Below are 23,510 nucleotides of genomic sequence, written 5' to 3'. Positions count from 1 at the left end.
ATTATAGGCTCCACCCACTTCCCTGAATATCTCAGTCACTCAGTGACCATCTGGGCAAAGATTGGGAACCCTGAAATAAATAGTGTAAGAAGGGCTGCAGTTTACACTTTCCCAGTGAAATGTGTTTTTGGCTCCGCCCACTTTTTGTAACCTTGACACAAAGTCACTACTCAATGCCCAAGTTTGTGAGTTTTGGGGTCCTTGGCATCAATAATTTGTATTTTCCCATGAAATGAAACAAATCTGATTAACTGTTTGTGGCTCTGTCCCCTTTTCTGAATTTGAACCTCAGTGACCCAATGACCAACTGTACCAGGTTTGAGGCTTGTGCCATTAACAGTGCAAGAATGGCAGCAATTTTAATATTCTCCTTGAAAAGCGACATGTGATTTTTGATTGGCATTTTTAGGCTCCACCCACTTTTCTGATTATTAATCCCAGTCACCCAGTAACCAGCTATGCTAAGTTTGAGAACCCTGCCATTAACAGTGAAGAAGAGCTGCAGTTTACAATTTCCCAGAAAAATCTGTTTTTAACTCCACCCACTTTTTGTAACCTTGACACACAGTCACTACTCAATGACCAAGTTTGTGAGCTTTTGGGTTCCTGGCATCAAAATTGTGCTAATGAAAGCAGTTTATCCAGCAAAGAAATCTGGCTGTTTTTGGCTCCGCCCCTTTACTGCATTTGAACCCCAAACACTTAACGACCGACTGTAGCAGGTTTGAGGCCTCTGCTATTAACAGTGTGAGAATGGCTGCAGTTTCAATATTCCCCTTGAAAATCAATAGGTGAATTTTGATTGGCTCTTGTAGGCTCCACCTACTTTTCCAAATATTAATCCTAGTCACCCAGTGACCAACTGTGTGAAGTTTGAGAACCCTGCAATTAACAGTGTAAGAAAAGCTGCAGTTTACATTTCCCCATGTAAAAAGTTAGTTGTTTTGGCTCTGCCCACTATTTCTAATTTTGACATACAGTCACTTAACCCTCCTGGCGGTTTGCAAAAAATCCGCCAGGGGGCAGCAAACTTTTTTTTAAATTTTTTTTTTTTCTTTTCATGTAGCGAGACAAAGTCTCGCTACATGATAGCCGCAGCTCAGCGGCATCCCCCCAGCCCCTCCGATCGCCGCCGGCGATCGGAGATCAGGAGATCCCGTTCAAAGAACGGGATCTCCTGGAGGGCTTCCCCCGTCGCCATGGCGACGGGCGGCATGACGTCACCGACGTCGTGACGTCATTGGGAGTCCCGGCCTACCCCTTAGCGCTGCCTGGCACTGATTGGCCAGGCAGCGCACGGGGTCTGGGGGGGGGGGGGGGGGGCGGCTCGGCGAGCGGAGGCACCTAATCGGTGCGGAGCGGCGGCGATCAGACTGCACACGCAGCTAGCAAAGTGCTAGCTGCGTGTTGCAAAACAAAAAGTGTACAAATCGGCCCAGCAGGGCCTGAGAAATCCCCCTGCGCGGCATAGCCCGTGCTCAGCACGGGCTTACCGCCAGGGAGGTTAAAGGGAACCAGAGACGAAGCACCCTTGTGTATTTTACCATGTATATCAGTAAGAACATTAGAGAAAACACTTACCATGCTCTCTGTTTCACCCTCACTGCTAAAAGTGTCTGTTAACAGCAGTCACAAGAATCCCAGACTGAGCAATTAAATCTGGCTTTGCTGGGAATGATTATTGCTGAGTCATTATAGCAAAGCCACAAGGGGGCAGGCTTGGGCTTGAAATAACACCACAGAAGACAGACTTAGCTATAATCTTTCTGTAGCAAAGCTAGACGGAGCAGCCTGACTTCTCAGTCGGGGGTTCTTATCAGAGGTGATTACAGTCAGATTACACAGAGAACAATGAAACAAAGGGCAGATTAGGTGTTTACTGTCATGTTCCCACTGATTTATAAGGTAAAATACAAGAGGGTGCTTCATCTCTGATTCTCTTTAATGACCAAGTTTATGAGCTTTGGGGTCTTTGGCATCAATAAGTTGCATTTTACCATTGAAATTAAACAAATCTGATTGGCTGTTTTTGGCCCGCTCCCTTCAGAATTTAAATTTCAGTCTTCCAGTGACTGACTGTAGCAGATGTTAGGCCTCTGCCATTAAGAGTGCATGAATGGCAGCAAAGTAAATATTCCCCTTGAAATTCAAAAGGTGAATTTTGATTGGCTGCTGTAGGCTCCACCCACTTTTCTGAATATTAGTCACAGTCACCCAGTGGCCAACTGTGTCATGTTTGAGAACCCTGGCGATAACAGAATGGCTGAAATCAATCTAACAAATCTGATTGGCTGTTTGGGATCCAAATTCACTAAAGGGGTGGAGCCACAGTCACCCAATGACTGACTGTATCAGGTTTGAGGCCTCTGCCACTAACAGTGTAAGAATGGTAGCAATGTGAATATTCCCCTTGAAAATTAATAGGTACATTTTGATTGGCTGTTGTAGGCTCTACCCACATTTCTAAATATTCATCCCAGTCACCAAGTGGCCAATTGTGTAAAGTTTGGGAACCCTGCAATGTAAAAAATGAAGTTGTTGGCACCGCCCACTTTTTCTAACCTTGACATACAGTCACTCAATTATCAAGTTTATCAGCTTTGGGATCCTTGGTATCAATACTTTGTATATTCCCATTGAAAAATAAACAAATCTGGCTGTTTGTGGCTCCGCCCCCTTCCTGAATTTGGACCCTAGTCACCCAGTGACCAACTGTACCAGGTTTGAGGCATCTGCTTTTACCAGTATAAGAGAATGGTAGCAGATGAAATATTCCCTTTGAAAATCAAAAGGGGAATTTTTATTGGCTGTTGTAGGCTCCACCCACCTTCCAAAATCTTAATCTGTGACCCAATGACCAACTGTGCAAAGTTTGAGAACCCTGCCATTAACGGTGTAAGAATGGCTGCCGTTTATATTTTCCCAGTAAAAGTTGTTTTGGCTCCGCCCACTTTTTGTAACCTTGACACACAGTCACTAAATGACCAAGTTTGTGAGCTGTCAGGTTCTAGGCATCAAAAATGTGTGAATGGAAGCAGTTTATCCACTAAGGAAATCTGATTGGCTGTATGTGGCCCCGCCCCTTTAGTGAACTTTGACCCCAGTCACCCAATGACCGACTGTAGCAAGTTTGAAGCCTCTGCCATTAAAAGTGTAAGAATAGCAGCAGTTTAAATATTTCCCTTGAAAATCAATAGGTGAATTTTGATTGGCTGTTGTAGGCTCCACCCACTTTCTTGAATCTTAATCTCATTCACCCAGTGACCAACTGTGGCAAGTTTGAGAACCCTGCGATTAACAGTCTAAGAATGGCTGCAGTTTACATTTTCCCATTTAAAATGAACGGCTGAAATTTGATTGGCTGTTTTATGCTCCGCCCACTTTTCCTGGATTTGTAACCTCGGTCACCAAGTGACCAACTGTGCAAAGTGTGGGGACTGTGGCTCGATTACTGTGAGAATGGCAGCCTTTTACATTTTTTCCATTGACTTGAATGGGTGGAATCTGATTTGCTGTTTGTAGCTCCGCCCAGGTGTGCAGGGGGGCCGCGAGACCCCCAGAACATATCATCCCAGGTAGTAAGGTATCTGCATACCAAGTTTCGTTCAAATCGGTCAAGCCGTTTTCGCGTGACGCACGCACGCACGCACGCACGCACGCACGCACGCACGCACGCACGCACGCACGCACGCACGCACGCACGCACGCACGCACGCACGCACGCACGCACGCGCACACACACACACACACACACACACACACACACACACACACACACACACACACACACACACACACACACACACACACACACACAGACAGACAGATTCTATACACATCCATGATCCATGGATCCAGAATCTCCAACAATTTAAAATGGGCTAAAAAATACTGTAAGCAAGAAAGAGCAACAGAGAATGTACCACCTACGGCAGGTGATAATTTTGCCCTACCACAAACTAATACTGTGATCGTCAAATCCATCATGACAACTTTGACTGCCTGGTTTGGCTCATGCTCTGTATGAGAAAAGGTGAGACTGCAGCGAAACATCCAATCATTTGAAAGATTCATTGGCTGTAGCTTACCTTCCCTGAAGGATCTTTATGCTAGCAGGTGCAGAAAGAGCAACCAAGATTGCCTCTGACCCCTCTCACCCTGTCCACTCCATCTTCCAGCGCATGCCTTCAGGAGTGAGATACCATTAAGCGGCCAAAAAAATAAAATAAAAAAAGCCCCGCTGAGGAACAGTCTGGTCCCTTCCCAACTTGCAAGCAAAAGAAGAGGCAGTGCCGTAGCAACGCATGGCACTTGCGATTCTTCCTGATGCAGTTGTGAGTTGTGATTTCCATTCATTATAATCAGTGGAAGTTGCAATTCGCGTGCGGGAATTGGTTGGCAAGTATGCGTTACCGAAAATTGCATCTGAAAACGCAACTGTGGGGAAGGGGGCCTAAGTGCTGTGCCTGCTTAGTGTTCTGCCCCCGAACCATAGCTATACATAAATGCATTATAATAAAAGTACTTCCTGTGTTAATCTCCTCCGGCATATGGCCTGTGTCCACCCACACGCTGCCGTCCTGCTGGGAAGAAAAGCTACTGAATGGAAGATTTAATGGCTCTTGTGGTAAAGTGGGCAGAGGAATCCCACAGCCTGTATTGATCCAGCGCTGCTCGGCCAGAACGCTGCTGATGTCAGTAGAACGAGGAGGAATTAATTGGCGCTCTCAGCTCACGAAGTGAGAAATACGATTGTGATTTTAATTAATCACACCAGATGGCCCCATTCAGAAGCAGCATGCTGAGCCGGCAACACAGCTGCGTTCTGATTCGCCAGGACCACTGCGAAGGAGAGAAGTCGTTTCTGGCATGGAATAGATGTGCTAACCGCAGAGCGGAGCCGGAGCCAATTACACCACAGCTTACTTAAAACCTTGTGAAAGGTTTTTTTTTTTTTTTTTTTACAGATAGAATAGTAAATGTGAACTTGATTTATGCACGGCATGTCGAAGACCATGCAATTTTACTGGACAGAAAGCTACATGAGGCAGTCAACTTATTCAGTCCATCTCCTCCTCCTGCAAAGAGAACACTTTGTGGCCAGCACTTTAGCTAGAAGAGCGTGTCATATGGGGAATATACTATAGTTAAAGTTCTAGCCACAAAGTTATATCTCAGCAGCAGAGGGAGGAGGTGGGTAGAGCGGCCAAATGTGCAGTGTGCCAGCATACATGCGCCGCCAGCATACACGCGAGCCACGCGCGCCCCCCCCCCCCTGGGGGCCTCACACTGCAGGGGGCCTCGCTCTGCTGCTGGCGGCGGGCGTGCAGGTGCCAGGAGGCTGGACATAGTGGCAGGGGAGCGGTCAGAGAGAAGTTTCCACTTACCTGCCTCGATCCTGGACACAGCTTCTATCTTCTTCCTGTCCTGGCGTCTGTCGCTATGGTAACAGATCCCCCTGTGATGATGTAACCGCATGTCATGACGTGCGCCGGGATAGGAAGAAAGCGGTGTTCAGGATCGAGGCAGGCAAGTGGAAACTTCTCTCTACCCACTCCCCCGTCGCTATGCGCGCTGCTTTGTTTTGAGGTATGGCTATCCATTTTTCTCCAGACGCTTCTTTCATGGATAGGAGCCTCAACTTATGGACTGCTTGGGGCATCCAAAACCTTAGCTGCACCCCTGTGAGTGTGCAGCAGTGAATGGATGGGGTAGCGGAGTGCTCAGCAGTGAACTGCTCCTTAGCTGGGGAATGCCCACTCTGCTTGCAGCTCCAAGCTTCTGTGATTGTAACCTAAGTCACATGACAATACTCTGGAACACCTACATTACATTGCTTAGTTTTATAGTCCCCTGGTACCCTGTACTAACCATGCATTTTTAGTAACACAAACAGGATGACTGCTTTCTGTCATACTGATACTTTTTTCGACACCCTGGAATTTTATCACCATAACTTTGTAAAAGTGTGCTTCACCTTTCTGCCCCTTTCTTCTGCTCCCTTTTTGGAGCAAATCAAAGGCATACATACTAAAACGCACCTGTTTCCACCTGCGAAAGAATGCGCTCTCCTCATCAACTATACCAGTGCCTCATGCACACACTAGATACATGCGCACACTAGACTGGCCAATAATCTAGTGTGTACAGGTGTTCCCCCCAAAAGATCCGGCACAGGGCATTTCACAGCAAAAGATGAGCACATTGTTCCCCTGCTTAAAGCACAAGTCTCTGACTTATGCCCGGTGTCTGGTGCAATGACTCCTGTGTGCTTCAGTTTTCTCCTGATGCCGTGCCCTAGGAGATGACAGAAGGACGCAGGTAGTAGCGCGACAGCCGGATAGGTGAGTGCATTCCGCTGCGCTAACACTTTGCAGAGGACCTGGGGGGAGCTTGGGGAAAGCGAGGGCAGCACAGACTCTTGGGAAGCAATGTACTATGGTTATTTTAAATCAACTTCATGACAAATTTTCTAAGAATTAACCACTTAAGGACCAGGGGTGTTTTGCAGGATCTGTGCTGCGTGGGCTCTCCCACAGCACAGATCGGGAATAAGGCAGGGCGACCAGACTTCCCGCCCCCCCCCCTCCCTTTTTTCCCCACTAGGGGGATGACCTGCTGGGGGGTAATGATCGCCGCCGCTCCGTGTGGCCGAGCGGGGGGGGGGGGGGGGTGGATATTCCTCCCTCTCCCAATCCCTCCCCTTCGCTTCATGGGCGGCACAGGATGGCGATGCGTCCTGCGCCGCCTCTGATAGGCTTCAGCCTATCACACGGCGGTGATCCCTGGCCAATCAGAGGCCGAGGATCGTCAATCTCCTTTATGGTGCAGTAGCGCCGTATTGATGTAAACAGCGGGGATTTCTTCACCGCGCGTTTACAATTAGCCTGCGAGCCGCGATTGGAGGCTCGCAGGCTGTTCACGGAGACACCCTCCGTGAACTGACATGGAACGGCCGCTCGAACCAGTGGCAGTTTCCATGTAAAACCACAAACGACCAGCCGCCGCCTATCAGCGTTAGCTGGTCGTTAAGTGGTTAATGTAAATTCGAGTGATTCATTCTACAATCCAAAAACAAGTTGTAGTAAAATATTTAATACAAAGGACTGCACTGTATAAAATAAAGAAGTAAACAAGACTTTCACTATAACAAAATCATTGCGATCTGTTGGCTCGCCCTAACAAGGAACTTATCCAATGACCATTACTTTTGAGGATTTCATGGGAATGCGACTTTGCACAGTCTCTACACTCAATATTAAACTGGCACTAATAAGCAGTATGTTTTTTCCAGAGTAAAATGAGCCATAAATTACTTTTCTCCTATGTTGCTGTCACTCACAGTAGGTAGTAGAAATCTGGCAGAAGCGGCAGGTTTTGGACTAGTCCAATCCTTCATAGGGGATTCTCAGCAAGGCTTATTCTTTACAGAGATATTCCCTAAAAAGCATTTAAACAATGATGCTGGCCAGCTTCCCTGCTCGCCACAGTTTTGCGGTAGTTTGATAGAGCAGAGCAACTGCCATTCACTAAGTGCTTTTGAAAATAAATAAATCCCTGAGACTCTCTCTCCCCCCCCCCCCCCCCCCCATAAAGAGAGGGACTACTCCAAAAGCTGTCTCTTCTGTCAGATTTCTACTACCTACTGACGGCAACATAAGTAATTTATGGCTCATTTTACTCAGGAAAAAAAACGTACTTATTTGTATAGGTTTGCACATATTTAAAATTTTTATTTTTTTCGCCATAGTGCCCCTTTAAGTACAATCCTGCAGTGTCAGAGGGAGAAGAGCCGTCGGCTCAGTTGTGATGATGGGACCCACTCTCAATCCAAGGTTTTACTGTATGCTGTGCTCCTTTTCTGCTTTCTCTGCCTGAATGAGTGAATATTCAGCTATGCAACTGATTGGACTATAGCGTCCCTTTTACTGATAAGGAATTACAGCTATAATACTTTCCTGGTGGAAAACTGGGCTTCTGAGAGCAGGGGACAGATAAAAAGATTAATAATTCATATATTTTAGCTCTTTCAGACACGGGATAGACTGTCATTAAGCTGAGAAAAGAAACAAATCTAAAAAAAAACAAACAAAAAAAAACAACATAAAACCATGAGATATCTAAGTCATTTTTAAAACTAGGAGAGATACAATTGTTTAGGTCAATTTTTTACTACGGTAGGGATCACACTTATTAGAATCACATGCGTTTTCACACAGCGCGGCAAACACATGCAGAAGGGCACATAATATTACTGTATGGGCCGCACAAAAAAAACAAACAAAAAAAAAAAACTTAAGAGCTGGTTTAGCCGGACGCTTGCGGAGCGTTTACCGCAAGCGTTCGGAACGTTGCGGTATGGGAGCGTTTACACTGAGCTTTTGCACGCGTTTACACGAACGCGGCGTTCGGGTCCCGATTTTGGTTAGTGTTCGAGCTGCCCCCGGAAGCGACATGTAGCTTCCAGGGGGCGGCCAACCGCGACGGCTAATGTTCCCCTAGGGGAAGAGAACCGCGACCGCATCGGAACGCAACGCGAAGGCTACTGAAAGCCTGACCGCACAGCCGCCGCAACGCCCCCAAACGCGACGCCACGCAGACGTCCGTCTGAACCAGCCCTAAAGATGTGAGGTTTTTTTATTCGTGTTTAGGTGTGGGAAAAACCGCTCAGCAAGTTCATTCTTTCTGAATGCATCATACAATAATTCTCTATGGGGAATAGCATGCGATCCACATGAGTTTTAGATTTATTTTTTTTAAAAGGGGGAAAATGTCATGTTTTATTCAATTGACATATGAATATTCATTAAAAACCCATAACAAACGAATGGGGAAAAAAAACAAAACCGCACCAGAAAAAACTTAAAGGCAGGAAAACCTGCCAATGTAAATTGGAAAGAAACAGAAACAAAACAGATACTTACCACCTAAGAAGAGAGAAGGCTCTGGGTCCAATAGAGCCTTTGGGCTCTTTCACACTTGTGCACTTTACTAGCGCTTTTAGCATCGCTCAAAAGCGCTAGAGTTTCAAAAAGCGCTTGTTTAATGTATTGTCTATGGTTCTGTTCTCATCTAAGCGTTTAGCGTTTTGCTGAAACGCAAACGCGTAGCATGCAGCATTTTCCGAGCGATTCTGAGCAATTGGTGTTCGAATGTTAAGTATTAGCTAATCACTGAAAAAAACTATTTCTATACATTGAAAAATTGCTTGGAAAGCGCTCATAAACGCTGGAAAATGCCAGAAAATCACTTAGCGCCTGTGTTGTGGAACGAGGGGACCGTGAGAGGAGAGGAGCGGGGAGGCTCTATAGGACCCAGATCTTTCCCTCTCCATAGGTAAGCATCTATTCCCCACACACACTTTAAATTTACTTTAAAGTTCTCAGGTTTACAGTGTGATTGCTATTACAAGGTCTGAAGACACGCACTACAACACTACTGCACAGGAAGCGGGCCTTCAACTGGCTTTTCCTATAAATACTAAATAATATACCTCATGGCTGTCTATTCATCCGTATAAAGGCGCATTACTAAACAGATAACATCTGAGAAGTGGAGTATTAGAGAATCCATGTCTTAGTGCCTTAATCACTTACCTTGGGTTTTGCATCCTTTGCCTCTTTAGGTGTTGCGGCTTTCGCTGCGCTCACTGGAGGGCGCTTAGGGGTGGAGCCTGCCGGTGGCGCAGCTGAGGGGGTGCTTGGCTTTTTGGCCTGGGAGGGAGTAGCAGAGAGTGGCTTCCTGGGGCTGGGAGCAACAGGTGTCTTGCCTTTAGGGGTAGCCGGTGTAGCCTTAGATGGGGTTGCGGCTGTAGCCTATAGAAACAAAAATGTATCATCAGAGGTCTGCTTTACTGACCCAACTTGTGAAATATCTGCAAAGCTTTTGTAAAAGAACATTGATAAACAAATAACGGACTAACCATAAGACTAGGTAGGATAAAGGGCAGCTTCTGAAGAAAAAGTATTGAAGACCACCTTAGGACATGTACAGAACCTTAAAGAGTAGCACACTGAGTGGCTCCTCCACATCTAAACCTGACCAATGATCGCTCACCTTGGCTTTCTTCTCAGGACTGGCTGGCAGGTCCTTGGTGGGTGGAGCTGTAATATCACTTCCTGTTCCTGTAACCACTGGTTCGGCCACATCGGTTTTCCCTGCAGGAACAAGAATCAGAGATTAGCAGCAATTACGACACCTCGGGTGAAGTAATCTAAAATGACCTAACAAACACGGACATGTAACCGAGATCAGGGCAGGACCACTGTAGAGTTTATGCAGTGGAGGCTGTTCTGTCTCTTTTCATTGGTGCCAATAGACACATGGTCTTTACTTCTTCAAAACCACCTTATACAGTGAGCGGATCACATCCTGAATCCTACACCAGTGTATTTTCTATCCAGTGACCTAAGTCCCAGGTGTTCCCTAATACGCTTAAACTGCAAATTTATTTGCAACGCCTGCTGGTAAAAATCAGAAACTGCATGCTGACCAGAATACAAAAGAGCTGTATTTGCGCAACTGTACTCCTGCAAATCTGAGTCATATTTATTCAGGGCTGTGGAGTCGGAGTCAAAGCAATTTTGGGTACCTGGAGTTGGTGGCTTTATTAACTGAGGAGTCGGAAGTCGGATGATTTTTGTACCAAATCCATTGCCCTGGTAAGTATTAGTCCACGGAGTCTGAGTCCAGCATTCAGAGAATTTTTGGTACCTGGAGTTAGAGTTGGAGTCGGTGGTTTGATAAACTGAGGAGTCTGATCATTTTTGTACCAACTCCACAGCCCTGTATTTATTGGATATACCCGACAGCCGGGGAGGCAGCACTGCAGCCAAGGAGGCAGCACTAATAGCACTTATAGCAAGTTTATTAGAACATTATGAATATAGTATATCCAGACTGCAATTTATTATTTACATAGCCCCCTTTTCTGTGCTCTGTGAAAAGTAAGAGGGGCATGGGTGCATAATACAAAGATGGTATACCACATGTACATGACCTCAAAGGGCCACTGAAGTGTGAAGAGTATGGAGGCTGCCATTACTTCCTCTGCCTCTAATACCTTTAGCCATAGACCCTGAACAAGCATGCAGCAGATCAGGTGTTTGACATTGTCAGATCTAACAAGATTAGCTGCATACTGGTTTCAGGTGTGTGATTCAAACACTATTGCAGCCAAATAGATCAGCAAGGCTGCCAGGCAACTGGTATTGTTTAAAAAGGGAAAAAATATGGCAGCCTCCAGATCACTCATTTCAGTTGTCCTTTAAGCAATAGACTGTAAATCTCACATTCTGCAATTCTAGGAAAACATTAGGAGACAGAACATTTCCATCACTCAGCTTACATTCCAAACAATGTGGACACATGCAGAAACAAAATGCAGTGAAATGGTGAAAGTGCAGAAAGTAGCTGGTTCCCAACAACCGCATAATGGGTAAACCTACTAATTTCTTTACTTTAGGCTTTTTTACTATAATGTTAATGCAACAGTTCATTTCCCCCTCCCAGATTTTCCATGGTTAGTAAAGGCAAATAGGGGATCACATCATTCTCATATTTGATGCAGTCATTCCATATCCCAGACATCTCTGCACAAAATATGGGGCAGTCTGAATAACGGGAAGTTGTTTCCCCAGCGCAGAGCCATTCCCTAGTAACCTCTAGCTCCTCCTCCTGCTGCTGCCAAGGGAAACCCTGTTGCCAGCATTATAGCTGCAGAATCCCACCCCCCTCAGAGTAAACTAAAGTATTTCACCCTTTTGCACACCCTCCCCAGTTAATTTATAAAAACCATGAATATTTCTGCATGCCATCCAACATTTTTCATTCACCATTTTTAACACTTTTCTATGACCAACATGGGCAAAGGTGTGGGAAGGGTTTTTTTTTTTTTTTTAAACACTGAGCAGGGACAAGGAAAGAAGACTGATCAGCTGCAGTGCTGACAACAAAGAAACCTGAAGCAGCAAATGGAGCAGGTAGATTGTGTTAGGGGGTCCTGCTCACACGGAAAGACAGGATGACACCCTCTCACAGTTCACTCCGACTCATCTAGGTAACTATAGCGATAGATAAAGAGCATAGCAACAAGACACCTCGTCTGTCTACAAGGTCATCTTTAAAAGAAAGAAAAACTACAAAACCAGGCTTCAGGGGCATAAAGAGATCATTTGCATATTCAGTAGTGATGCATTGTGGGAAGCCACAGTTACACACTTAAATCTGAATTATCGTAAGTACCTTCTGAATTAAGGTGGCAAATTGCACTCTTTCCAGCAATGACACCATGATGGGGAAGATTTCCAACAAGAAAGACTGCAATACACACACTTGATGGGTTCTAATTTTTCACCACAAAAATGCCGATCCCCACGAGAAAGTGTGTGATCATCACCGGGATAAAGCAGAAGCAGACTGGCTCTGGGGCAGTAATGGAGGGAGGATACAAAGTTCAGTGTTAGTCTGGAAACTGGCTGAGCGCATCCACTGCTCTGGCAGACAAGAAGTAATGTACCGCCGCGCTGTATGGAGCAGTGAGCACAATGAGAGTCCGGCCTGTCACAGGCAATCGTTTCCTCCTCACAGATCAGGTCAGTAAAATGTCAGCAACAAGAAGAAGAAGTGGAGAAACTTTTACGGAGTCCTTACAGAAGAGCAAAGTCGTCATTAATAACAAACCAATCCATCCACTCCAGGGCCCCCTCCCACTTCATTTATTATGGGTGATCTATGCAAAACTTAGTATTGCTTTCTACCTACCAGACAGAGGAGGAGCTTGTAGACAAGACAAACAAACATTTATATTGCGCTTTTCTCCTGGTGGACTCAAAGCGCCAGAGCAGCAGCCACTAGGGCGCGCTCTATAGGCAGTAGCAGTGTTAGGGAGACTTGCCAAAGGTCTCCTACTGAATAGGTGCTGGCTTACTGAACAGGCAGAGCCGAGATTCAAACCCTGGTCTCCCATGTCAGAGGCAGAGCCGTTAACCATTACACCATCCAGCCACCACTGTACTCAGTGAATCAATGAATCAGGGCTCATCTGCCAGTTCTAAGCACTCCCCTCCCAAAACTTGCCAAAAAATCAATCCTCCAGCTTCCGCTTCATGACACCCATTCCTAACATCGTATATAGGTTGTCGTGTATATGTGGTGAAACCACTCCCACAAGAAACTGAGGACCGTGGTATTCCTGGCAGTTTGTGAACCTTGCTGCATTGTGGGAAATCGCCGTTTACAGCTGTTTCCAACTGCCAAAAAAGCATATAGCAGCTACATTACCTGCCAACATTAAAAATATCACCATGTAATAAATGTCAGAATGTAAATCAGGGATTTAAAAGATTTTACAATGGGCAAACCCTGACTAAATCATTTATACATAATTATAAAAATGAAGCACTTCATTTTTACTGGAGTTCCTCAACCATTTAAGCCTCCTGGACGTAGAAGCTACGTCCAGGAGGCCATGTGCGCTCCCGTGGCCGATCTGGCGCCTGCGCTCCTGGCTGCGGATCGTTAGCCCAGGAATCAATCGAGACATGGTGCCCGATGATGGATTCCTCTCCCCTGCAGAAAAAGAGACCGCTTCTCTCGGAAGGCTCGCTTTTTCTGCCTCTTGCGTCCCCCTACACATATTTACATTTAAAAAAATTACTATTTACATCCCATCCTCCCAAAAATACCCAAATAAAATGTTTAAAAAAAAATACAATAAAAAAAAACAAAAAACAAACACGTAAATATTTAACAAAGTCTAAACTTTAAATAATGTAAAGATGAAATATTTCTTTTTTTTTTTTTTAATTATAAGCTTGTAAATAGTGATGATGCAAAACAGAAAAAAATGCACTTTTATTTCCAAATTAAATGATGTCCCTATCACAATGTATGGCGACAATATTTTAACGGTGTAATAACCCGGGACAAATGGGCAAATACAATACGTGGGTTTTAAATTATGGAGGCATGTATTATTTTAAAACTACGGTATAATGGCCGAAAACTGAGAAATAATGAATATTCATTTTTTTCTTATTCTTCCTGTTAAAATGCATTTACAGTAAAGTGGCTCTTAGCAAAATGTACCCCCCAAAGAAAGCCTAATTGGTGGCGGAAAAAACAAGATATAGATCAGTTTATTGTGATAAGTAGTGATAAAGTTATAGGCTAATGAATGGGAGGTGAACATTGTTTGGATGCATAAAGTGAAAACGACTGAGGGCTGGAGTGGTTAAGAGACCACAGAGGCATGCCCTGTGCATAATGACGTGCCTCTGGCTCTCGCTATAGCCGCCTCTAGATCATCAGGGACATCTGTATGATGTCATTGTCCTGACAGTTTGCGGTCTGTGAACCTTGTTGCAATGAGGGAAATAGCAGGTGTTTCCAACAGTCAAGCAACTAGTATCTCCCTCTGTGCATAGGATTCATCTGGCAGGACTAAAGATGTCACCAGTGATAAATTTCCCAATGTAAATCGTGGGTGATAGATTTTACAACAAACACTGACAATCTATAAATGAATTGTGTAAACAAGCAATTGTATTCATTGTATCATTTTCACTAAAGTTCCTGAGTCTTTTGTTCAAAATCAGAATCTTTGGGTGCTAAATTGCAGGGCTGTGCAGACGGTACAAAAATCATCCGACTCAGTTTATGAAACCTCCACCCTGCTAAATTGTCCCACAACCAGTAAACTAGACCCTGATAAAGCAGACCTGAACTCAGACCTTCGCTTTATCAAGATTGTTCCTCACTCCTGCTGGACAAAACCGAGAAAAAAAACGTTTTCTGGCAATGGACTTTATTTGTAAGCCAGTTTAATGGTACCAGTTGGCGTGTCTGGAAAAGCTGGACAACACTGGCTGCTGTTACTGCAGAATGGTAGTTGGCACCTTACAATGGGTTTGTTTGTCCTGTGCTGGCTACAGTTCACAACTTTTCTCATATTCATCTTGTTCTTTGTACTGAACATTAGCCTACATTTTCCTTTGAAAGAACGAGTTGCTGGATGGGTGCGGGGAATCATTGCTCATTCATGATCTTTCTGCCTACACAGTTCAGTACAGTGATTTATTAAAATCCCACGTCATCAGCCTGAAGGTGGCCACTAATGATCCAATCTTTTTCATCCAATCTTGCCATTTCTATGTAATATAAGGGACTGCCTCTAGTATCCATTCAATATATTCATTCAGTCTACTCTTCTACTACAACGATTTGGTAAGATTGGATGAAAAAGATTGGATCATTAGTGGTCACCTTTAGTCTCACAGAACATTCACGGATGGGGGATTTGTCTATCATGTACACATCACTACCGAGAGAGAGAGGAGTCCCTCAAGGAATAAAATAATCTCTTCAGTCCTAACTGAGTGCTATTCTTTTAACTATTTCTACAATTTTGCTGCCTCCACAGGTTGTAGAAAAGAAAAAAGGAGGGGGGGGGGGGGGTTTGGAATGATTCCAACAAGCAAATAATTTAACCCAAGCCATTTTATGCCGAAAAGGCTTTCGATTGGGTGGACTGGACCTGGATAATGAAAGCCCTTAAATTTATAGGATTAGCTAGTTAATTCACAACTGAGGGGTTTTACCCCTTCAGCATCCGAGCAATTTTCACCTTTCAGCTCTCCTTCCATTCATTTGCCAATAACTTTAGCTCTACTTATCAGAATGAAATGTGTTAAATGTGTTTTTTATCATCACTAATTAGGCTTACTTTGGGTGGTACATTATGCCAAGATTTTATTCTAAATGTTTTTTAATGGAAAAAGAAAAAGAAAAGAATTTTTCAGTTTTCGGCCATTATAATTTTTAAATAATGCATGCTACCATAATTAAAATCCACGTAATTTTCCAATTTGTACCGGTTATTACACCATTTAAATGATGTCCCTATCACAATGTCTGGCGCCAAAATTTTATTAGGAAATAAAGATGCATTTTTTTTTCAGTTTTGCGTCCATCACTAATAAAAAGCCCATTATTCATAAAGTAACAGTATTATACCCTCTTGACATACATATTAAAACATTTCAGTCCCTAAGAAAACTATTTATGTATTTTTTATAACTACATTTTTTTTATTTTATTTTTTCTTACAAAAAAAATACATGTTGGTAACTATTGGGGAGTGTGGGAGGTAAGGGGTTAATTTAAAATGTAAAAACAGGTCTTTGCATAAAAAAAAATGCTTTTCGATGTAGTTTTATTATTTGGCCACAAGATGGCCTCAGTCTTTTTTTTTATACGTCCTGTAAGCGAAATATGTATGCTTACAAGAAGTGTACTGAGGATGGGAAACTTATTAGAATGATCGTGCAGCTACTCATAAAAGGCGCCGATCATTGCTACGGGGACTTAGATCAATGAAAATATCGACAGAGAGAAATGCAAGAGATAAATGTGAGATAAGTATGAGATAAATAAGTGATAGTTAGTAGTTAGTTTTTCTCCAAATCACAATTCACCAGGGAAGAAAAGGGGTGTGGCCATTCGTTATTTTTTCATCTCTTTATCCCCTGAATGAACCTGGAGATATCGTGGTTTTCACACAGCAGCTGCTGCTGTGGAAGATGGAGCCTTTTGAGCTTACTCTGTTAGGCCTGGTGCACACCAAAAACCGCTAGCAGATCCGCAAAATGCTAGCAGATTTTGAAACGCTTTTTCTTATTTTTCTGTAGCGTTTCAGCTAGCATTTTGCGGTTTTGTGAAGCGTTTTTGGTGTAGTAGATTTCATGTATTGTTACAGTAAAGCTGTTACTAAACAGCTACTGTAACAAAAACCGCCTGGCAAACCGCTCTGAAGTGCCGTTTTTCAGAGTGGTTTGCGTTTTTCCTATACTTAACATTGAGGTAGAAACTCCCCCGCATTTCAAAATCTGCAGCAGCCCGGGAGTATGCGTTTCTGCAAAACGCCTCCCGCTCTGGTGTGCACCAGCCCATTGAAATACATTACCCAAGCGTATCCGCAGCCGCAAGCGGATCGCAAAACGCAGCCGAACCGCTCTGGTGTGCACTAGGCCTTAGAGCTTGCTTCTATTATGAGGAGACGAAGGCGCAGGAGGAGGGTCTGTTTAATCGCCCCTCGTATTTTTCGTGAGAGAACAGTTCTTGATAATTTTACTGAGACAGATGTGGTGAAGCAGTTCAGACTCACTCGTGATATGATTTATATGATATGATCCGGCAGTAAAAGGCGGGAATACTCTGGTCAGGTAGTGGTAAAACTCCGCCTCCTACCCACAATGCTTCACTTTCAAGCTTACAGAGAGGAAAAGTATCACATGTAAATCATTAATAGCGATTACCTAACTCTCTGCTTTCTCACACTTTCCTCATGCATATCTCTCTATTATCCCCTGCTATCGAACATTTTTCTCTCTGTCCTCTCACACTGGTGAATTGACTCCAGAGTGTTAAAATACCTCATAAGATAAACTACCTACCTTTTTTCTCTTAGTAAATCCTCTCTGGTGAATTGACGCCAAAGTTAGTTACCTGCACTGCTTTCTCCCTCAAAGCCGTCCCAAAGACTGCAAATCTCTCAACTTCAGGGCCACATCGCTGGAGTGCATCTCCAGAGCACAGCAGCGGGGATATGGCAATATACTCCCTTACCAGGTCCTGCACGCTGTACTGGCTTTATTCTACTTCCTGTTCTTGCATCATCTTCTTGTAATAGCGCCCAGGGGCCGCTGATTCAGGGAAATGTGATGCAAGAACAGGAAGAGGAATGAAGCCAGTACAAGGTGCAGGACCTGGTGAGTATTTACTTATCCCCGCCGCTGTTCATGCGCCCGCCGCTACATCACCCCGCCCCTGGTAGCTCCGCCCCCAAAATTGTGCATGGTATGATTACCATTAAGCTATAGGTTAAAGTAAATGGTGGTGAATTCACTGCAAAGCGATTGCCTTTGTAGGAATGGGATTTCACCTGTATTCCTTCAAAGGACTGGTGAAATAATTCCAAAATGTTTGTCACAAATGTTTGCGATTCACGATTTGTAGTGGGTCCCAGCCCTTAAAATTCTCGTTACAGTATTATATCAAGGTTTATGTGGAACTGAAGTGTGCAGAATTAACTTTAGGTGCCCGCCATCTGCATTGACAAGAGTAGTCCGATTTTTCGGTTTTCTGGGTTTTGAGGTCACTACCTACACCTTCAGCCGCTATATTTCTCTAGTGGGGACACAGAAAGCAATATAATTATTGGTTGGAAAAAAAAAAAAAAAAAAAAAAAAAAAAAGTGTAAGCATTAGGTACAATACAATAACATTTCTATAGCGCTTTTCTCCCATAGGACTCAAATCGCTTAGGCTCCCTCAGATTCAGTAATTGGTAGGTCTCTCTCCTGCACCCAAACATATCCCAGTTAATCCAAGGGAAGACAAGACAACCCTTACAAGGCTTGGGCCAATTAACCTTTAAAGTGTACCAGAGATCAAATAAATACAAAAATTATACATACCTGGGGCTTCCTCCAGCCCCATCCGCTCGGATCGCTCCCATGCCGCATCCTCCACTGCCTGTAGTTACGGGAACCGGGTCCCGTCACTGCCTTCAGTCAGAGCCAGTCTAGCATAAGAGAAGTGCGCCGTTTGCGCATCTCTCCAGCAGCCACTGGAGAGATACGTAGAGGGCGCATTTCTCCTGCGTAGGCTGGGTCCGATGACGTCCGTGACGGGACCCGGTTCTCGTAGCTGCGGGCAGCGATCTGTGCGTATGGGGGCTGGAGGAAGCCCCAGGAATGTATAATTTTTGTATTTGATCTCGGAGTCCCTTTTAAGGGGATAAAATTCCTTCCCAACTCCAGGTCACAGATAAAATCCCTGGATCAACGTTGCTGGTAATTAACTAGTAATTATAGCCACAGATGTACTTCAATGCAAGAAAAACATCTAAACCTCTTTTAAATGCAGGTAGAGAATGTCATAACTACTTCCTGTGGTTAACAACTCTTACTGTAAAGAACCCTTTCCTAAATACATGGAAAAAATTTCCTCCGTGTAATGGTTTCAGGTGAGATTCTTTTGTCATCCTCCATGTCATTTAGCAATTTGGAGTGCCAGATCACTAAACGCCTGACTGACCACGATTGTCCAGCACCACCTGCTAATCATCTCCCTTCCCCATAGTACAGAGCACAGCATTCTCAACTACTGAGGAGAGTTTGTAAAGCAATTGCTCCTAATCTATACGGCCTTTGGGAACAAGCAATGATCATCCTGGGTGATAGTAACTAATTGTATTAGGCCTTAACGAAATCAGTGAGGATTTTTATTGCCACCACCCCCATTTTTCCTTTAACAGAACAGGAAGTAAAAGGAGCAGGGACACGGGAAGAAATAAAAACCTGAAGGACAATTTAACACTCCTAGCAATATTAATAACACATTGCTTTGGTTTGGGCTCTCCTTGGAATGATGGACACACACACACACACACGATAAATCAGTATGTGAAAAAAGTTCTACAAATGAGGAAAACCAGCCAATGATGTGCGATTTCACTGTCAGTTTCCTCCATCATCAGGTCTGTGCAGAAAATTGCACTTTTTGTTAAGCGGAAAACTCATCTGAACTGTGGCAATATGGGCAAACTAGACAAATTTATTTTTAGTATTGTCAAACTAACAGAAAGGGAACAATGACCTGGTCCATAAAATACATCCCTAAAGAAATGGCTGAAACAGAAAGCCATAGTATGTGGTCAGCCTGGCATACCTTACATGTTTGCCTGCCCCCCCCATATGTGTCCATGTCTCCACACAACAGAATCAATCCAGAACACTCCAGTCACCTTTATAGCAATCAGACTAGCTGACACAGGTATAGGTCTAGTTCCCCCCCCCCCCCCCCCCTTCAATTTGCTGCCAGTTTTGCAAACATTCCTGTGTTCTCAGGATAAGATCCCGCACCTATCCAGGTCTCCAATTAAAAAGCCTCCCACAGGGAGAAGCATGAATGGAAGAAAAGATGAATGGAAGACAATATAAAGGCAGCGGTTGTAGTCGGGAAGAGTGTGCGCAACACCAACCCACAGGGTGTCTGAGAAAAGGCGCTGCCTGAATGTCTTCTCATATTCCATATTTCTGATGATAAAAGGAAAACCAGAAGCGGGCGATCTGTGAGAAGGAGTGGGCGAGACCAACGCTCGCTGGGAAAGAGTTATCTGTGGATTGCAGCCTGATTTTTATATGTAAAGTTGGTATGTGTAGGTTATATGCATTTCTGAAGCAAATTTCACTGATCTGGAGCGCACAGGAACTGATCATTAGCCTGGATTCACACTGCACAGAACAACAACATATCCTGTAAAAAAAAAACAATCCGTTTTCAGTATCAAAATGGATCATCTACATCTAGGCATCAGTTTTTACAGCGGATCTGAACTGAGAACTTCCCCTCTGCTCTAAAAGATAAGTAACAGCACAATAACCTTTAAAGAAAAACACTGTTACAGCTGATACAAATCTTGCAATAAATCTGCAGTGAGTAAACTTCCTGCTTTCATGGAAGCAGACATAGGGTAAACCATCCTCTGTTAACAAATTAGCTACTCTGCTGTGACAGAGAAGATTCCTGAGCTGACACCTGAGAGATCAAATTACTGTGGTTATTAGTCACAGAGGAGGGGGAATTAGACAGGGTAAACTCTCTAAATACATACAGGGTGCATTTCTCTAGACTTTCCCTTCTGACATGTGCAAGAGTTCAGCTCCACTTTAATCCATGTGTTCCATTCCATTGGTATCCGCTTCATCCGGCTAAATAGTGTGCGACCGAAACTAGCGTTCTGTTCACCGGAACAGACCGGCTGGATCCGTTACGAATGGACGGAAGTGATCCGATCCTACTGCTTAACATAGGCTATGTTTGCAGACATTCCGCTCTAATTCGTTGCGTTCCGCTGAGTGGAACAATTCTGCCAGTGTGAAAGAAGCCTCATGAATTTATTTAGCGGACATCTTCCACAGCACATCTCATTGACTGAGTCAAATTAAAGAGCTCACAATGCAATCCCTCCCCAAGTCATGACGCGTTTCGTGCAACTAAGCTCGCAAGGGCAGGGCTCTCACCCTTTTGTTTTCTGGAATTTGTTACACATTTTATCATGCTACTTCTGTCACTAATTTACCAGGTACAGTAGTAGAGGTGTCTAGAGAAAGACACAGGAGACAAAAAACGGGAGCCCAATAGTCTAACATGTTTTCATATACGGGATATCAACAGGTAAGGTAATTGTACTGCTCACAATGTCGGGTTGCAGAGATGCATCCGACCACAGGAAGCAGGTGGAGACAACAAACCAGACTCCATTTGCCGATCGGCTGTTTGCAATTGGCACTGTTATTGGTCTGAGGAAGCGGGTTTAGATCAGTGAAACGTGTTGCCTGTGTTAAATATTTTTGTCTATACAAAGATCTCGTCATTGAGGCAAGCCACCTCATTTTTTTTTCAATTTTATCTGGTTTTTAATGCAATTTTATTCAAACTGGGGAGCCTCTTTACCCAAATTGTGCTTCACTAATTACTAGTTCTGTATTCTGTATAAATTGGGTATTTTGTATATTGGTGTATAAAATGGTCTATTATTAGATACCCCATGTTTGTTTCTTTGTACAGCGCCACAAACTATGTTGGTGCTTTATAAATCAATAATTACTTGCTGTACATTTTGTTAGGCAAAATGCATTTGTCAAGGTGGTATTTGACTTGTCTTCCAAATCAGTTTTATGTACCATTGTCTGTATTGTTATTCACCCATGCTTGTTTCTTATGCTGTACAGCCTCACAGATGTTTAATAAGTTACAGAAATCGAAGGCCAACTTGGGGATGAATCAAGTTTATTAGTATGTTTTGGGAGGTGGACAGACGAGAGTGTTCAGAGGAAACCCACACAAATACAGGGGCAACAGCCAAACTCCATGCATATAAGGGCACACCGGAAGTGTCAGAGGTACAAATCTTTGTCAGGACACCAGGCTCTATTCACAACACTTCTCAAACACGACTTATTTATCACCTAATTGATAAAAAATAACCTTTCAGCACATTTGCAAACAAAATAATCACTCAAATTAAGTTGTTCCTGATTAACTTTATTTCAAGATCACTTTCCTTAATTCTATTCTATTGTTGCTCTTTGGGAGCTTAGATAAGTAACATCGATGAGGTGAAAACAGAGGAGAACATGTGAAAAAGCTTTGTGAATCATGCCCTATGAGGAGTTTGTATGTCCTCCGTTTTCTCGTGGGTTTCGTCTGGGCATTGCATTTTCCTCCCACATCCAGACAAAATCTTCTGATAACCTTAAGGTAGCCATACACTGGTCGATTTGCCATCAGATCGACCAGTGTATATATCCCTCTCTGATCGAATCGGATCAGAGAGGTATCGTATGGCTGCCTTTACTGCAAACAGATTGTGAATCGATTGATTCACCATCTGTGAAGCTGCCGCCCCAAACACCCCCCCCCCCATACATTACCTGCTCCGCCGGCACAAGTCCCCCGGTCTCCGCGTTCTTCTTCTCCACGCTGGGCTCAGAGTCTGGCTGGCTTCACAGAACTTCCTGTCCGGGGAACAGTAGAGGGCGCTCTACTGTTTAAGCTTCCTGCCGGGACAGGAAGTTCAGTGAAGCCAGCCGGACTCGGAGCCCAGTGTGGAGAATAGGACAGCTGAGAGAGCGGGTATATGCGCTGCCCGGAGCAGGTCATGTATTGCAGCTAGCGTCGGTCGTCGGGCATTCGAACGCCGCCATCGACTCACTCCCGACCCGCCGCCAATCGACAAAAATCTTCTCAAAATTTCAGACGGAAATTAATCGTTCTGTCAGCGTTTGCGCAACTATTTCACGGCAGATTCGATCACAGTGATCGAATCTGCTGTATATCGGCAGGAAAACATTTAGGTGTATGGGCCCCTTAACTGGGTACTATGGTAGGAGCATTAGAGAGAACCTAACAAAAACATAATAAAATTGCTTATTTTTTTTCAGAATTAATTTATAAATTTAGTATGCGTTTGCCCATCTTTTCTCTTCCAGATTTACATTCTGTCATTTATCACTGGTGGTGACATTTATTTCTGCCAGATGATCTGTACTGAGTGTTTGTTACGGATAGTTCTATGCACAGAGGTAGATTATGCACGCTTGGCAGTTGGAAGCAGCCATTATTTCCCACAATGCAATGAGGTTCACAGACAGCAAACTGTCAGGGACCATGGCCCTGACCACAATACCAGCCATACAGAGGTCTCTGATGATCTATTGGAGAAAAGGCAAAGACTTCTCATAGGGAATGGGGTATCTGCTACTGATTGGGATGAAAATCAATCCTTGGTTAAAGTTCCTCTATAAGCTGGCTATACACGCATCCATTTTTATCAGTACATGTGATCACGCCAATTGAATCTGGTTATCTGTGACGACACGAGCCACAGATATTGCAATTTGATCGGCTTGCAGCAAAAGTCAATCAAAATTACGATCAGCCTGG

The 23,510-nt window shown here is 44.0% G+C and overlaps 1 protein-coding gene across 21 annotated transcripts in view; it reads right to left on the bottom strand.

Annotated features, from left to right (window-relative positions):
• The window catches only part of LOC137518061 (microtubule-associated protein 2-like), a 261,526-nt gene that overhangs the window by 48,419 nt on the left and 189,597 nt on the right, over positions 1–23,510 (bottom strand). For all 21 annotated transcript variants that reach the window (XM_068235275.1, XM_068235281.1, XM_068235285.1 and 18 more), the window contains 2 exons: positions 10,057–10,157; positions 9,597–9,815 (listed from right to left, as the gene is read on the bottom strand). In XM_068235275.1, coding sequence (XP_068091376.1) covers positions 9,597–9,815; positions 10,057–10,157 — 320 coding nt within the window. The remainder of the gene's footprint in view (positions 1–9,596; positions 9,816–10,056; positions 10,158–23,510) is intronic.

Source organism: Hyperolius riggenbachi, chromosome 5 (genome assembly GCF_040937935.1).
Source record: "Hyperolius riggenbachi isolate aHypRig1 chromosome 5, aHypRig1.pri, whole genome shotgun sequence".
Lineage (NCBI taxonomy): Eukaryota > Metazoa > Chordata > Amphibia > Anura > Hyperoliidae > Hyperolius > Hyperolius riggenbachi.
The sequence above is the reverse complement of the archived record's forward strand: the minus strand, read 5'-3'. Positions and strand labels throughout refer to the sequence as shown.